Source organism: Acomys minous (genome assembly GCF_964271855.1).
Source record: "Acomys minous genome assembly, chromosome: 13".
In the NCBI taxonomy this organism is placed as follows: domain Eukaryota; kingdom Metazoa; phylum Chordata; class Mammalia; order Rodentia; family Muridae; genus Acomys; species Acomys minous.
The window spans coordinates 103,803,680-103,819,518 of record NC_140495.1 but is presented as its reverse complement, the minus strand read 5'-3'; the positions used below and the strand labels follow the sequence as shown (position 1 = coordinate 103,819,518).

General features: G+C 45.3%; 1 protein-coding gene across 6 annotated transcripts in view; it reads left to right on the top strand.

The window, feature by feature from the left end:
- The window catches only part of ADARB1 (adenosine deaminase RNA specific B1), a 127,873-nt gene extending 114,646 nt beyond the window's left edge, over positions 1-13,227 (top strand). For 5 of the 6 annotated variants that reach the window (XM_084754302.1, XM_084754300.1, XM_084754301.1 and 2 more), the window contains 2 exons: positions 7,884-8,062; positions 8,906-13,227. In XM_084754302.1, the coding sequence (XP_084610428.1) occupies positions 7,884-8,062; positions 8,906-9,085 (359 nt within the window). In that variant the 3' untranslated portion in view covers positions 9,086-13,227. The remainder of the gene's footprint in view (positions 1-7,883; positions 8,063-8,905) is intronic. The other variant, XM_084754299.1, reaches the window with a different exon arrangement.
- Positions 13,228-15,839: the final 2,612 nt, after the last annotated feature.

Sequence of the window (15,839 nt, the reverse complement as noted above, 5' to 3'; positions counted from 1 at the left end):
TGTGTTTGAGAAACCCTGCCTCCTCCCTTTTACCTGTGAGATGACCGCTAATGTACCATATCTTTAGGGAGGAACATAAATAAACACACACACACACACCACTGGGCTGCTTCTTGTTTTCCTTGTTTTAAATGTGTGTACTTGAAGTAAGGAGAATTAATCCTTATTCTCTGTGAACATATATCATTGAGAACTTCCTGGTGCACCCTGGGCTTTGGCATGAGGCCACACCTTTTGCAAATGCTGGGGATCCAAACTCAGGTCCTCACCCTCATGCTTGTGGCAAAAGCACTTTACCTCCTGAGCCATCTCTTCATTTCCTAGTAATTGGAAGCAGCAACCTCTCCAGCTCTCTCAGCAGCTCTTTCCTGGCAGCTGCATATCCACCACATGTATGTTTTAGGGCAGCCTGATGTCCGCTCCTGTCCAATAGGTTCCCTGACTTCCATCCTCCTCTGACCAAGGCCGTTGTTCAAGCCTCATTGAGGTTCAAGAGGGAAGTCCAGTGGTAGTGACTGCCCCCACAGAAGGACTCTACGTCCTGGGTGACAGACAGGCTGCTAGTATGGTATTGGCATGGACTGGGCTCCTTAGTGCTAGTTTTAAGGGCAATATTGTCACAAGAATGGACAAACAAAAGGGCAGCCTGTGTGTGAGGGAGCTCTGGGGAGACAGTAAGACTGCCTGGCCTTGGGGAAGCTGTACTCATCCTGGTAGGTTCACAAGCAGCTTTTTTCTTTTTTCTTTCTTTCTTTCTTTTTTTTTATTTTATTTATTTATTTATTTATTTATTTATTTATTTTGGTTTTTCAAAACAGGGTTTCTCTGTGAATCCTTGGTTGTCCTGGACTCGCCTTGTAGACCAGGCTGACCTTGAACTAACAGAGACTTAAAGAGAGCCACCTGCCTCTGCCTCCCCTAGTGCTGGGATTACAGGCCTACGCCACCACACCTGGCCCAAGCCAGTTTTTGTAAAGAAAGTAAGGGTGACAGTCCACAGCTACCCTGCTCCTGGCTTAAGGAATTGGTTGTCAGTGGACACAGCTGCTAAGAGGCCCCTCCCACCCATGTCTGGTGGCTCTTTGGGCCACCATGGGCAGATACATGACCTCCCTTACAGCTTATGCCTTGGGGCTAAGGAGGTAGCTCAGTGATAGAGCACTTGTCTTCCATGTGAAGTCCCTCAGTCAGGTCCCCTGAAAGGAAGGAGTGGGGTGTTCAGTTTCTTATTTGCAGAATAAAGACTTTCCCTTACTTAATCCACTAATAAGGACTAATAATAATTTCTAAAACATGAACCCTTAGTGATCATAACTATCTTTACTGGTCATTACATATAGAATGTGTAGGAGAATTAAATGTGTAGGAGAATTAATTCTTATTTCCTGTGAAAGTATATCATTTCTTATCACTCAGTTATGTGAAGAACTTATTAGAACGTGCCTTTGAAGTGCAAATGAGAAAAACTGTCAGTGCCATCTCTCCTAGGCTAATTCACAGTTTCACTCAAGTTCTGTGTTAAAAGTTCTTATTTAGCACACTTAATTTACACCAACTGGGGACTCTCATTACCAGCCAAGTCGTTCCTGTTTTATTGGTTTCTGCACGGTGGCCTATGATCACCTCATTACCCTAGTTCTCTCTTTGCAGCCCCAGAGAGATAAGTTGCTCATGGGTGTCCGTTCTCATGATGTGTCAGCCCCGGAGACTTGAAATGTCCTCATGTGACCATTTCTAGCCTTCTGCTCAGCTAAAGTATATAGTTAGATTGGAACCTTGGGCTAGCTATTTTCTTTTTGCCTTATTTGCTCTGTTTTTGTTAAAGATGGCAGTTTACTTAACTTAGACTATAAGGGGCAAAGTTTGCAAGTTTAGAGTTTTACTTCTTATTAATTGACCAGTTAGCTTTGATGTAGAGCAGTGCAGGTCTAGTGCATAGGCTCCGTTCAACAGTGGTCCTTTATTCTGGGTTTGTCACACAGAAGTAATGCAATTGAAAAGGAAGATGACACAATACAAATAGCCATTTGTATATAAGCAGTCCAGTTTCATTATGGTCAGAGATTCCCACAGACTGCAGCTAAGTGGACATTCATCCCTCCTCCCCTCAGAAAAAGAACTGTCTTGCCATGTTCCGTTCAGCAGCAGGATAGCTCAGAAGCAACCCCAGGAAGAAGCAGTCGCACATCCTAAGACGAGTCAGAAGCAAGGATCCATGTGAGAACCTTCAAAGGGTGTCGTTCTCAGAGGAGATGATTTGATTCAGTACATAGCCCAAAACGCTACAGAGTTGTCCAGCGAGTCTGCAGCTTGAACACATGTCAGGAAGCTGTCTTAGCTGTTTAAATGCTGGGTAGGGCCAGCACACATGCTTCTTGGCAAGAGCCCTGCCCATACCTTGTTTACTTAAGCAGTGCAGCCAGCTGCTAGGTAACACTGAACCAGTTGTCCAGGGTAACGTCTGTGATACTTCCCTTTTGAGCAGTGCCCATTCTTGTTTTGTAGGTAGCCATGTAGGTGACCAAATCTGTGTTTTGAAAAGTTCTAGAGAGCGTGTAAGAGCACCTCTCCTCTGCCTTTCTCTCTCCATCTCTTCCTTTCCCTCCTTCTCCCCTTTACTCTCTTGACAGGTCTTACTGTGTCTCCCAGGCTGACCTGAATTCTTGGTCCTCCTGCCCCAGCCCTCTGAGTGTTGGAATTGCAGGTATACATTACCACATTGAGCTGCAAGGCTGCTGTAGTTTTTTTGTTTTGTTTTTGTTTTTAATATCTTTTCATTTTGTTTTGTTTTTTGTTTTTCAAGATTTCTCTGTATAACTTTGGCTGTCTTGGACTTGCTTTGTAGACCAGGCTGGCCTTGAACTCACAGCGATCCACCTGCCTCTGCCTCCCGAGTGCTGGGATTAAAGACGTGTGCCGCCATGCCCAGCTCTGTTTTTAATATCTTTACCAGGCATAAAATGAGTTGAGATGTGGCTCTTTCCCATTTGTTTTCTGGAAGAGTTTGTTTGGGGTTAATATGCTTTCTTAAATGTTTAATTGAATTCACAGTGAAGCCAGTTGGTAGAGATTTTATTTTAAATAAGGAACTTACAAATTAATGATTTATTAGTTTTATTTTATGTGCATTGGTGTTTTGCCTGCATGTATGTCTGTGTTAGAGTATCTGAGCTACAGACAGTTGTGAGCTCCCATGTGAGTGCTAAGAATGGAACCCAGCTCATTTGGATGAACAGCTAATACTCCCAACCACTGAGCCATCTCTCCAGCCACAGGAAGTTACAAATTCAATGTCTGTTATTTCTTTAATCTTTGTCTTTAAGTAAACGTGGTGATTTTTTTTTTTTATTTATTTTGAGCTGGGCGTGGTGGCGCAAGCCTTTAATCCCAGCACTCAGGAGGCAGAGGCAGATGGATCGCTGTGGGTTCGAGGCCAGCCTGGTCTACAAAGTGAGTCCAGGACAGCCCTACACAGAGAAACCCTGTCTCAAAAAAACAAAACAAAAAATATTTTATTTATGTGCATAGATGTGAGGGTGTCAGATCCCCTGGAACTGGAGTTAAAGACAGTTGTGCGCTGTCATGTAGGTGCTGAGAATTGAACCCAGGTCCTCTGGAAGAGCAGCCAGTGCTCTTAGCCACTGAGCTCTCTCTCCAGCCCCAACTTGATGATTTTATCTTGAAGAAATATACATTTCATCTGATTTGTGAAATGTGGGTATAAATGTGTCCCTGATATTCATCTTAACATTTTAATCTCTGTGGCACCTCTAGTGGCACTGTGTCCCACCCTGGTCCTGGTGATTGTACTGGCTAGTTTTATGTCTACTTGACACAAGCTAGAGTCATCAGGAAGACTGGAACCTCAGCTGAGAAAATGCCTTCATAAAATAGGGCTGTAGGCAAGCCTGTAGGACATTTTCTTGATTGGTGATTGATGGGGGAAGGCCCAGCCCACTGTGGGTGGGGCCATTCCTGGGCGCGCAGGCCTGGGTTCTATAAGAAAGCAGCTGAGCAAGCCACAAGGAACAAGCCAGTAAGCAGCACTCCTCCATGGCCTCTGCGTTAGCCCCTGCCTCCAGGTTCCTGCCCTGCCTGAGTTCCTGTCCTGACTCCCTTCCATGATAAACAGTGAGGTAGAAGAGGAAGCCAAATAAACCCTTGCCTCCCCAAGTTGCTTTAGTGATGGTGTTTCACCACAGCAATAGGAACCCTAACTGAGACAAATGGTTTGCGTTGTCTTTTTCCAGTCAGCCTAACAGTATCAATTCTTTCAATCATCTTTCAATTTTCCCTATTTTTTTCTTGGGTTTTTTTATTACTTCTATTTCATCTTTATTATATCATTTTCTGTGCACACAGTGTGTTGCTTGCTCTTTCTCAGTTCTTCAAGGCACTAGCAGAGGTCATTGTCTTTTACCTCTTTTATAGCATTCATAAATATCATTATGTTGTGTTTTCATGTTCAATCATTTCAAAACTCCTTGTCTGTAGGTTGTTTGCAAGTGTGCTGTTTACTTTTAGAATATTAGAGGGTTGCAGAGTGTTTGTGTTACCAATTTCAAATGGACTTTCATTTTATAATCTAGGTCGTTTTAAATTTATTGACTTCAAAAAATAAAAATAAAAAATAAATTTATTGACTTACAGGGCAGCAGTGTTCTGTATTGGGCTAGTGAGATGGCGAGTGGTTAAAGACCCTTGCGGCCCAGCCTGATGACCTGTGTTGGATCCCTGGGTGCATATGGTGTAAAGAGACGAACTGTTAGCACAGGCTGTCCTCTGACTACCACATGTGTGTTCTGTTATGTACATATGTATACAGTACACACACACATGTATGTATATATGTATGTATGTTTTCAAGATGATGTTTCTCTGTATATCCCTGCTATCCTGGAACTTGCTCTGTAGACCAGACTGGCTTCAAACTCAGAGACCCTACTGCCTCTGCTCCTAAGTGCTGGGATTAAAGGCATGTACCACCACTGCCTGGCATAAATATGTTTTTTATATCTGTCTTTATACATGTTCTGTGAGAATATCAGTTTGGTTTTTGTTTGTTTGTTTGTTTAGGTAGAGTTACCTATAAATGTCATCTCAACAAAGTTGACTGAGTTTGTCATGTCTTCCATATTCTTACTGATCTACTGGACCAGACAGTTCATGAGAGAAAGATATTAACTATATCTTCACTAGAATTATAGATTGTCTATTTCTCTTGCTAACTTAAGTGTTTACTTCATGTATTTTTTAGCTCTGTGATAAATGCATAAAAGTTTAGAGTTGTTGACTTTTCTTAATGAACCATCTCCTTTATCATTGATGACCATTATCTCTGGAAATGTCCTTCGTTCTATGATCTGCTTTGTGACCAACCTGCACTTTCTTCTGATTAGTGATAGCATATGTATATTTTCAGTGTTTTTATTTTAAACATGATATCTCTTCCTTTCACTGCGGTGTTTGAATCATTTACTTTTATTGTGATTATATTAACTCTGTTATTTTTGCTATTTATTTTCTAGTTTGTCCAAATGTTTCTTGTTGCTCCTTTCCATTTTTTCTTACCATAATACTGTATTTGTTGATCATATTTTAGCTCCTTTTTACTTTTTCAGCTGTTACTTTTGTAGATTTAATAACTTTAAAGGGTTTATGAGCTGGATGGTGGTGGCTCACGCCTTTAGTCCCAGCACTACGGTATGCATAAGCAGGGGGATCTCTGTGAGTTTGAGGCCAACCTGGTCTCCATAGTGAGTTTCAGGACAGTCAGAGCTGTTACACAGAGAAACATTGTTTTGGAAGAAAATGGGGGGGGGGGTATAATATACATCTTTAATGTACCACAGTCTGCCTTCAAGTGATACTGACCTAGTTTACACACAGAAACAACCCCTTGACTCTTACAATAGATGCTCCCATTTCTCTTCCCCCAGCCTTTGTGGTATTGTCACAATTTATTTTTTGTGTGTGCTAAAAATCCCACACAATTACTTTAATTTCAAGATTCCATTAACATTTAAAGGCATTTAAATGATAGAGGATTCTCTCTCCCCGCCTCTTCTCTACCTATCTCTGTGTCTCTATCTCCCTCTCCCTGTCCCTGTCCCTGTCCCTGTCCCTGTCCCTGTCCCTCTCCCTTCTCTCTCCCTCTACCTCCTCTCTCTTTCCCCCTCCCCTCTCCCTCCCCCTCCCCCTCTCCCTTCTCTCTCCCTCCCTCTCCCCCTCCCCCCACTGTATGGGTCTTGCCATCATCTCCCCCTTTGACTGGATAACTCTCCTGCATTCCTTTTAAGAGTCTTGTGACAATGAATTAATTATTCAGCGTCAGTATGTCTGAAAGTGTAGTTTGCTTTCATCTTTAAATACATTTTGCTGAGCTAGTGTATTTTTGTAGATGGTAGGGGCTTTGTGCTTTTTTTAGAACTCAAGAGCCATTGCCCCGTGGTCTTATCTGCATTGTCCAGCCCATCTTGGTTCCTCTGTGTGTCTTCTCTGGCTGAGCTTAAGATTTCACTCTATGCTGATGATGAGCGGTTTATCATGACATGCTTTGATGTGGTTTTCTTCCTATTTCTATGCTTGGGGTTTGCTGGGTGTCTTAGTTCTGTAGTTTGCCAGTTTTTTAGAATATGGGAAGATTTTATTCATCTCTCCTCCTATTTTTTGTGCCTCATCTCTTTAAGAAATCTAGTTACACATAGAATTGATGCTTGTCTCACATCTTGATGATTTCCTATTCTCATATTGTCTCCTCCCCCCTTGTGTGTGTGTGCCTGTGTGTGTGCGCACATGTGCGTGTGTTGTGTGTGTATGTGTGTTTGTGTACATGTGTGTGCATGTGTATGCGTGTGTGTGTGTGCCTGTGTGTGTGCGCACACGCATGTGTTGTATGTGTGTATTTGTGTACATGTGCGTGCATGTATGTGTGTGTGTGTGTGTGTGTGTGTGAATTCATTCTGAGTAGCTTCTATCCTCACATCTAGGGTTCTCTGGTATTTTCTTGTGCACTTTGCATCCTGTGATTAAGTCTCAGACACTGGTTCCTCACTAGACATTTGGTTCAGGGCTTTGTCTCTGTCTTGTGTGTGTGTGCAAGGTACTTCTTCCTCTAAGAAGTCGTTAGTCTTGAGTAACAAGCATGCTGAGATGAATCCTCCGGCTCAGGGGCACTCTCCCGTCTTCAAATTACCTCTGCATTTATGTCCCTATGCCACTCTCTCTCAGTAACCCTGGCTGTGAGAGGGCCACAGCGTCTACATGTCCTGTATCGTAAGGTACAGCATAAGGATTTAAATGTGTGGTTTCAGTTCCCTTTCACTCCTCAAATCAAGCCTGTGGTTAGTTACAATGAAATAACTTAAGTACATGGTTATGCCTGTGCTTACTTGCTAAGTCCCAGGGCTCCTTGCACACCTGGAGTGCTGGATTGTGAGACCAAATGGCCTGGATATATGGCATTTCAGTGGCAGGACTGTATGCAGTGTTTGAGCAGCCCTGCTGGCTCCACCTTACAGAACCTGAGTCCCTGTGTCCCTGGCAAGGTTTCTAACCCTGTAGGCCCCTAGGGAGAGCTAAGACATGCTTGGTAGGGAATCTTATAGATTCAGGCTCTATCAGATGCTGTCCTCTTGCCCCTCACAGACAAGCAGACAAGTATATATTTATGTATCAATTCTGCCTTCTCAGCTCTATCCTTTCCTGGGCCACCAAGAGTCCCAGCACACTGGGAGGCTCAGCTGCCTCCTTGTGACAGTTGTGTGCCTTGTCCTGGTATGATATACTTTCTCAGCTCTGAACTGTGTGCTGTGCTGGGCACCTCCTTCTTCCCGGTGGGAAACAAGAACTTCAAATCACCTCTTGTATCTTCTCAATTTCAGGCATCAGCAATGCAGAGGCACGGCAGCCAGGGAAGGCACCCAACTTCAGTGTCAACTGGACAGTGGGCGACTCTGCCATTGAGGTCATCAATGCCACAACAGGGAAGGACGAGCTAGGCCGCCCATCCCGCCTGTGTAAGCACGCGTTGTACTGTCGCTGGATGCGTGTCCACGGCAAGGTACTGAGGCACCCTCACTGGGTGTCGGCCTACCTCCCCCAGCGTGTCCGTTTCCATTCCTTCCATCCCTCATGGTTTTCATCATCATGTCGTCATTGCAACTTCCTCACAAGATCACTCGAAAACTCTTATTTCTTCAGATTGTTGTTAGCTTAGAAGTATGGCCCTGGTTCCAGGAGCCTGAGGGCTGCCTCACAGGCAGCTTCCTCCCCAACCCCTGCAGTCTTAGCTGCTGTCCCGCCACGGGGGAAGGAGACTGCTCGTGCCACTGTGCTGGGAATTGTGAAAAAGAAGGGCGGCCACTGAGCAGTGCTATGCTGGCTTCTGTTCCCTTTATCAAGGGTCAGAAACTTACTTTAGCTGCAGAGCCCTTTCCCCCCAAGCAAAACATCAGATAATGAGGCAGGATAACGTTCGTTCTTGTCTAAGTGTTTGTTGGGGGCATGGAGGCCAGCTCAGAGCAGTGGTGTGGGACTTAGACAAACTCTACCATTCTCATGGGGACAGACAACCACTGTCATGGTGACCCAAGGTCTTTGCAGGACACATCTAGCCTCTGCCACATGGCAAGGCATATATCACTCTGGGAATTTGTCCCCGGGGACCTACCAGAAGCGTGGGTCCTGCAGCCATCTATCTGGCCTGCAGGCCACTGCTTAGACAGGAAACTGAGCTTTAGGCCTGGCCTCTCGTGGGTACCATCTAGGAGAGCACCACCTTCTGTTTGCTTTTTCACAAACTAGCACAACCCTGAGCATCATGTGTGACCGTCATGCTAGTCTCTTTCTCTTTTGTTGCTGCTGTTCCAACAGTTGCTTCACGTGTGCATGTGTCCTTCTACAGGTTCCCCCCCACCTGCTGCGCACCAAGATCACTAAACCCACCACATACCACGAATCCAAGCTGGCAGCGAAGGAGTACCAGGCTGCCAAGGCACGTCTGTTCACTGCCTTCATCAAGGCAGGGCTGGGCGCCTGGGTGGAGAAGCCCACAGAGCAGGACCAGTTCTCTCTCACTCCCTGAGCCAGGCGGGTGTCAAGCACAGAGTGCGAGGCTGCAGTGCCGAATCGTCCCCCAGAGCCTTGCATCTGAACTGGGACAGGTGTGCACCTTGGAGAGGGCATGGGGAGTCTGGGGGAACCACTGGACACCAAGCACCATCCCCAGCAGCTCTCACTCCAACAGGGCAGCATGGGGATGTGTAGGGTGCCGGGCACCTCACATCTGTGAATGGGGATCAGGTGCACAGTGGGGGCGCATGGGGGGCACAGGGGCCCATCACCACCCCTTGCCACACATTTCCCCTCTTGAGCTACCCAGTGACCGCTTTATATCTCAGTTTACATTAGACATTGAGTTCTACTGAGTAGGGCTTCCTCGAGTATAGGAAAATAGAAATTACCTTGTGTGAGATTCTTGAATAAGTAATTTATTCAGAGCTAGGAATGAGATTTATAAAATAAGAAGTAATTATGTCAGGTCACTTTTATGCCACATTATTTTAATTGCAAAAAAAAAGCGTTTATATGTGAAAGAGCACTCTAGAGGTAGGAAGTAGAAGAGAACCATCACATGCACATCTGTGCGTGGCCGCTCCTCTCCGTAGGTCCTTCACAGTTAGGTTCTCACAGTAGGTTTCAACAGCTCTCCTGGGGTGACCCCAGCATGATGTGGTATGAGCTTGGCACACACTAGCCCTGCAGCAGGGATGCTGTGTCCTACAGAGTCAATGACCTTGGATCTGCCGCCTCAGCTGCCTCTAGAAACTTCCATGCCCCTGGTTAGGCTCAAATAATGGAAAACTCGATCTGCTTCTGGTTAACTGAAGATGAAATATGTCCATAGCCTGCACAGGCTGGCCATCATTGGGAAGTTCTAACCAGAGAGGTCTGTGACTAGGAGAACTCAATAGGGTGGCTATGCACACGGAGCACAGCCTTCCTTCCGTCTGCTCCCTCTGTGGGATCTGGTGGGTGGGAACCACTGGCTACTCAGAAAGCATCACAGGATGGAAAGAGTTATTTAAGCAGGTGCCATTCTTGGAGCATGCCAGGTAAGGCATACTATTAAATTATTCCTTCCAGCTTTATCAGACATGCGTTTGAAAAAGGAAAATATTCAGGTTTGAAGCTGGTAAGACAGTGTGAGGCTGGAGCGCTGCAGACCAGACATTGGTGTCTCGACAGGCAGGCCTGGGTGCTACTGGCATCTTGTGGCTGAAGCCCAAGATGCCGCTCAGCACCCTTTATGCACAGGGTGGCCCCAGGGCCCTGGATGGACCGCCTGGACCTCCTGTGCTCAGACTTGCCCCAGGTGCCTTGTTGCTTCCACTCAGGATTAGGGAGGAGTAGAGGGAGGAGGAGCTGCAGCTGTCAGCTCAACATGCCAGCCTGGTCCAGCAGGTTGCTCTGAAGAGCTTCAGGGTCACGAGCAGAGAAGGTGCAGACCCATCCCACGGCATACATCCACCACAGCCACATCCAGAGCACTGACAGCTGCGTGGCTCTGAGCTGTTCACCCAGGCGCTTGTGTCCTTGACACACTGAGAAAAACCAGAAGGAGCATAACCACTGTGGGCTCCATCAGATGCCCAGCAGGCTCAAGAGGCTGTGTGTTGTTGCTCAAGTGAGACCTACTTGTATATCCGTGTCAGGAGCCCTGTCTCTGTCCTTGTGAGTATCTCACATGATCCTCATCCTGTGGGGCTTGTCCATCATGGCATGAAGGTCCTACCAGAACTCCCTACTGACACGTGCTATCACAGGTATCTCCCGCTCACCATCTGCCCTCCTGACAAGAGCAAGCCCTCCCAGTCAGGACTGCAGGGCCCTGCGTGCTATGGCAGGGCAGGGCCTTGTTTGGGTGAAAGGCACTGGGGCTCCTTAGAGAAGGGGTCTCATTTTATCATAGTGCCACCCCTTCCCCACAGGCTCTTGCAGTTTCCAGAAAGAAAAGCACTATGTTGGTGTGGTTCTTACTCTTGTTTTTAAACTATATTTTTTCTAGTGGAGATGGGGAGATGGATTTAGTTGGGTTATTTGTTTTGTTTTGTTGTTGTTGTTTGTTTTTTAAAATACATCTTGGTTTTAACGTGTAGCAAAAGTATATCCCACATATACTAAAAACCATGTCTTATGCCTGGCTTTCCATGTCAGATAACAAGGGTGCCCAACCAGGAAGTGAATGTTACAACATATAGCATCTAAAACCACAGGGGCCGGTCCTGCTTAGACTTGACTTAGGCCCTGGAGGTAGGGAGGAAGACAGCCTGGAAGGCATCCTGCGGTGAGAAGTAGGCCGATGGGAGTGTACCACCTTCCCCTGCTCCCGGGATATGGCAGCTCAAACAGCCTGTGACCAGAGGAAAGGGAAGCAAATGTTGATTTAAGACACTAAGCTCAGCCAGGCATGGTGGCACAGGCCTTTAACCCCAGCACTTGGGAGGCAGAGGCAGGCAGATCTCTGAGTTCGAGGTCAGCTTGGTCTACAGATAGAGTTCCAGGAGAGCCAAGGCTACACAGAGAAAACCCCATCTCAAACAAAACAAAACAAAACAAAAAGACACTCAGCTTTTTGAAGCCTTCCTGAAGGTCACCATGGTGACATCGTGATGGTAGTCCATGTCCAGGGCCTAAATGTAACAGACTCAGCAGAAAGCTTGACATATAAAGAACCTGATGGAAAATGTTCTGGATACCTCAGCAGGTAAAGGTCAGGAGGTTCTCGGTTGTGTGCAATTAGCTAACACAAAATAGTGTCCCTGAGGATTATTCAGGCCCAACTTTGACAGAACTTAGCTACAAAATAGGAGGTCATTATGATGAGGGAGTCTTGGTGGGCTAGCACATTTGTGCCGAGCCAAGGCTCTCCACTTTGATCTAGGCAAGGTGGATGTCTGTGCCCATTAGGCCTGGTCCATTAATGGTATCAGGAGGGAGCACCTCTCCCAGCAAGGGACACTGAGGGAGCACCTCTCCCAGTGAGTGACACTGAGGGAGCACCTCTCCCAGCGAGGGACACTGAGGGAGCACCTCTCCCAGCGAGAGACACCAAGGGAGCACCTCTCCCAGCGAGGGACACCAAAGAACTTTGAGTATGAATCTGAGTCTTTCACCATTCTTCTTATTTTGAACTTTCAGGTTTTTTTTAATTGAAAATAAGTTCAAGCCATCATCTCATAAGGCATTGCTCTCTATTTATTTTACCCCCAGCTCCTCTGACCTCTAGTTGACGCTTGGTTTTTAAACTCACATCTCCCCTTTAGTTTCAGACAAGTGCACCAAAAGTGGGCAGCCACCAAAGGATCGGGAATGTGGGGTGAGCTGCGCATCACCCTGTGCTAAGAGTAAATTCACACGGTGTAGGAGCAGCTTGTCAGCTCTGCCCAGTCATAACTTTGATCCAGAAAGAAATCAAATGAGCTGAAATTCACATCTGTAAGTTCTCAAAATGAGGGAACCTCTCAGAAGATCCCTTCATCTTGTCAGCCCCAGATTATATCACGGGAAGGGCAGAGTGTACATGTTCAGTGTGCACAGCTTGTGTGTGTCCTTGTCTCTATCTTTCATGTGACAGTCTCTCCAAGGCTGAGTGGGTGATTACCCACTCTACAGCTGTGAACTGCTCCACACTGGGGCATTAGGGACCTGCCAAGGACCATGAGCAAATTAGTTACATAGGTCTGACCAATCAGGACTGGCTCCTCAGTACACTTTCTGTGGTAGTGCCTATACTTTCTGTTTGCTGTTTGAATGACAAGTGCCCAGCCTCAGAAGCACTTAATTGTAGCCACAGCAGGAGCTGATGGTACTTAAGGAACTGATGGGCCATTCTTCTGAATGGAACACAGTGAGTTAAAAGCACAGTTTGTGGAATGTTAAAGGATAAGCCCCTAAAAGCTGTTTGCTTTTCCAGGCTTTGAGTTATATATTTTAATTTGATTTTAGGATCTGGACACTTTACATGAATGTAATTCAGCCAAGAAACGTGTTGCTAAGATACAATCCTCAGTGTTCTCTGTATGTATATTTATGTATATACCACATGTTGCAGCCTGCATGAGCTTCCTCTCACACCGAGCCCAGCCGGAACTGAGCATGAGATGCTGTCACATGTAGACAAAGGATTGAGATGTTCTCAATAAAGACTAAGACGTTTCACTATGACTTGTCGTATATTTTCCTTTTCCCTTTGTCCTTGCCTCCAATTCAGGTCTAGAGTCAAAACCTCTTCATCATGCTTTGAAAGGCTTGGCTAGCTGCCACCTGAGAGCTGTGGGTCTTGAGTGTGTCTGGTCATATGCCACCTCTTGTACATTGCACCAAGTGCTCAGTGCGTTTATCCACCTTGAGAGCCCCTCAGTTCCTTCTCCTGACTTCTGTGTCTTCCTGGAGAGATTTGGGCTCTGCTCCAGTATATGGGGTGCTGTGGCAGGAAGGGCATTCATGATTTGGGGAGAGCTGGCTATAAAACTGTTTATATAGCACAATCTTAAGAGAATGTGTATGCATCATGTAAGGGACCATGTGAGGGAAGGGACTACGGCTGTGGAGTTGAAAATGGCTTTGGTTTTAGTTTTCCTATTGAAAACACCTGTTTGGTTGATATTTCTGTAATTAAACATAAAATAATCGTAGAAGTGTTTTTAAAGAGGCTTATGGAGCTTTCAAAAGCAGCATGGTCAGAGATGTGACCTGCTTCTCTGCTTTGGAACTGGTCAGGTAGTGAAACCAGTTCCGCTGAGAGTCTGGCTTAATTGACTAAGTTAAACATGTTTGTCTTTGTTTTTCTCGGGCTGAAAACAGGGAAACCAAAATGGAGGCAAATAAGTGTTAACCTGTATGACCTAGGAAACGCAGCTGCCCTCCTCTCCAGGGTAAGAGGGATATTTGGCCAGGTCTTAGGCAGTGTGTGTCTCTACGTGTGTCTTTTGTTCCCTCTGAACGAACTGAATGTTCTTTACAGTAGTGCAGATGCATATTCTGATATGACACCTACTTGACTTAGCTTTTTAGCAGCCTGTTTACCACTCTAGCTGGCAGTTGAGCGTGGGAGAATGGATGCTAAAAATGAGGTGAGCTAAAGTCTCATGCAATAGCCAACTTTGTTCAGAGCATCAGACAGTTTATACTCTGAACCCTCAGTCACATGAGCAAAGTTCTCACGAGTCCAAGCTGTACAATCACTAGGACAAGCTACGTGTGGCAAAAGCATGAGGTGTTTTTCTTCTTTTCTATAGAGGCATTTAAACAAATAAGAGCCAGTTGTAATGAATAAGCTGAAGTGAACTCACTCCTATCTGGTATACCTGGGAGGAGCAGGAAAGCATTCCAAGAACCAACCTGTGTTTTTGAAGCAACAGAGGTCACGTGACTATTGTCTTGTTTTCTTAGAACTTTCTCAAAAGCACTCAGAATTTGCCCCACATTCTTGGAACTCTGTTCTTGGGCTGTGTTCCAACAGCAATCTGTCCCTTCCTTTTTTGTAAATATGAAGCATTTGATGATTATGCTAACAAGAGAAAGGCTGTTAGGGGAAGCACTTGCCTCACGTAGGAGAAGCCCTGACATCCACCCCCAGTACCACAGAAACTGGAGGGAGGGAGAGAGTGTGCCGTGCAAGAAAACAAGCTAGGAGCCATAAGCACAAGGCCAAGTCTTTTCTCATTCTTTCTCAGTGTGTAACCTGAACATTCACCTGCATGTTTCGTGAGGTTGTTACAAATTAAGGCTCGTTTTCTTTAAATGTGAGTCATCTAACTATATTAGATCTACATATTTAAAATCCTGACTTCATTGCCTTCAGTAATTTCTCTTCCAAGCTGTCTACTATAATTCATTTCTCATGGTTTTCTTTTTCAATATCCCTAGAAAAGCTTGCTAACACTTTTATTTCTATTGGAAAAGTAGGCCAGTTTTTTTATCTTCTGATAGAAAATAGGTCTGACTTGGTTCACTGGTGTGACAAGAAGGATTAGGTTACATGGAGGACATATGCCATAAATAGAATGCGCCAGCTCTGCAACCGCAGAGTTGCAATGAAAGTACATTTAAAACGATGATGTAGGGAAAGCATTTTACCAATATTAAATTAGGAGGGGGACTGAAATTTGCACCTCAATGTCCCAGACCCTTTCTGAATATATTAGGTTTAACAAGGTGACAAAGAATCACAGGTAATTGGCAGCCCCTTGATAAGTTGTGTCATAAACACTGTGACTGAGGGTGACAGGATGACAGATTCTTCAACAAGCCAAGTGATTTATAATCCTTTACTGTAAAACACTTGAATAAAAACCTCCTTGATTTGACAGCTGATGATGAAGCATTAAATCCATTCTCATAACCTTTAAATTTTGGAACCACTGGATTTGGGGGATATTACTTAGAAACTCAGAATACAGTTGAGATTATTGCTGTGATTTTTTTTAAAAAGCTCGTTCAGTTTTCTAACACACCCACAACAGCAAAACTAGAATATAGAATATAACAAAAGCTAAACTCTGCCACAAAGGAACGGGGCCTCTTCATCCTTGGATGTAGGTTGGATGAGGTACTAGGTCAGTGAGATTTAGTTACCACCTTACTTGTGTTTTTGAAAAACTGATGTGTAAAAATAACATAATTCTGCCGGACGTGGTGGCGCACGCCTTTAATCCCAGCACTTGGGAGGCAGAGGCAGGCGGATCGCTGTAAGTTCGAGGCCAGCCTGGTCTACAAAGCGAGTCCAGGACAGCCAAGGCTACACAGAGAGACCTTGTCTCGAAAAACAAAAAAAA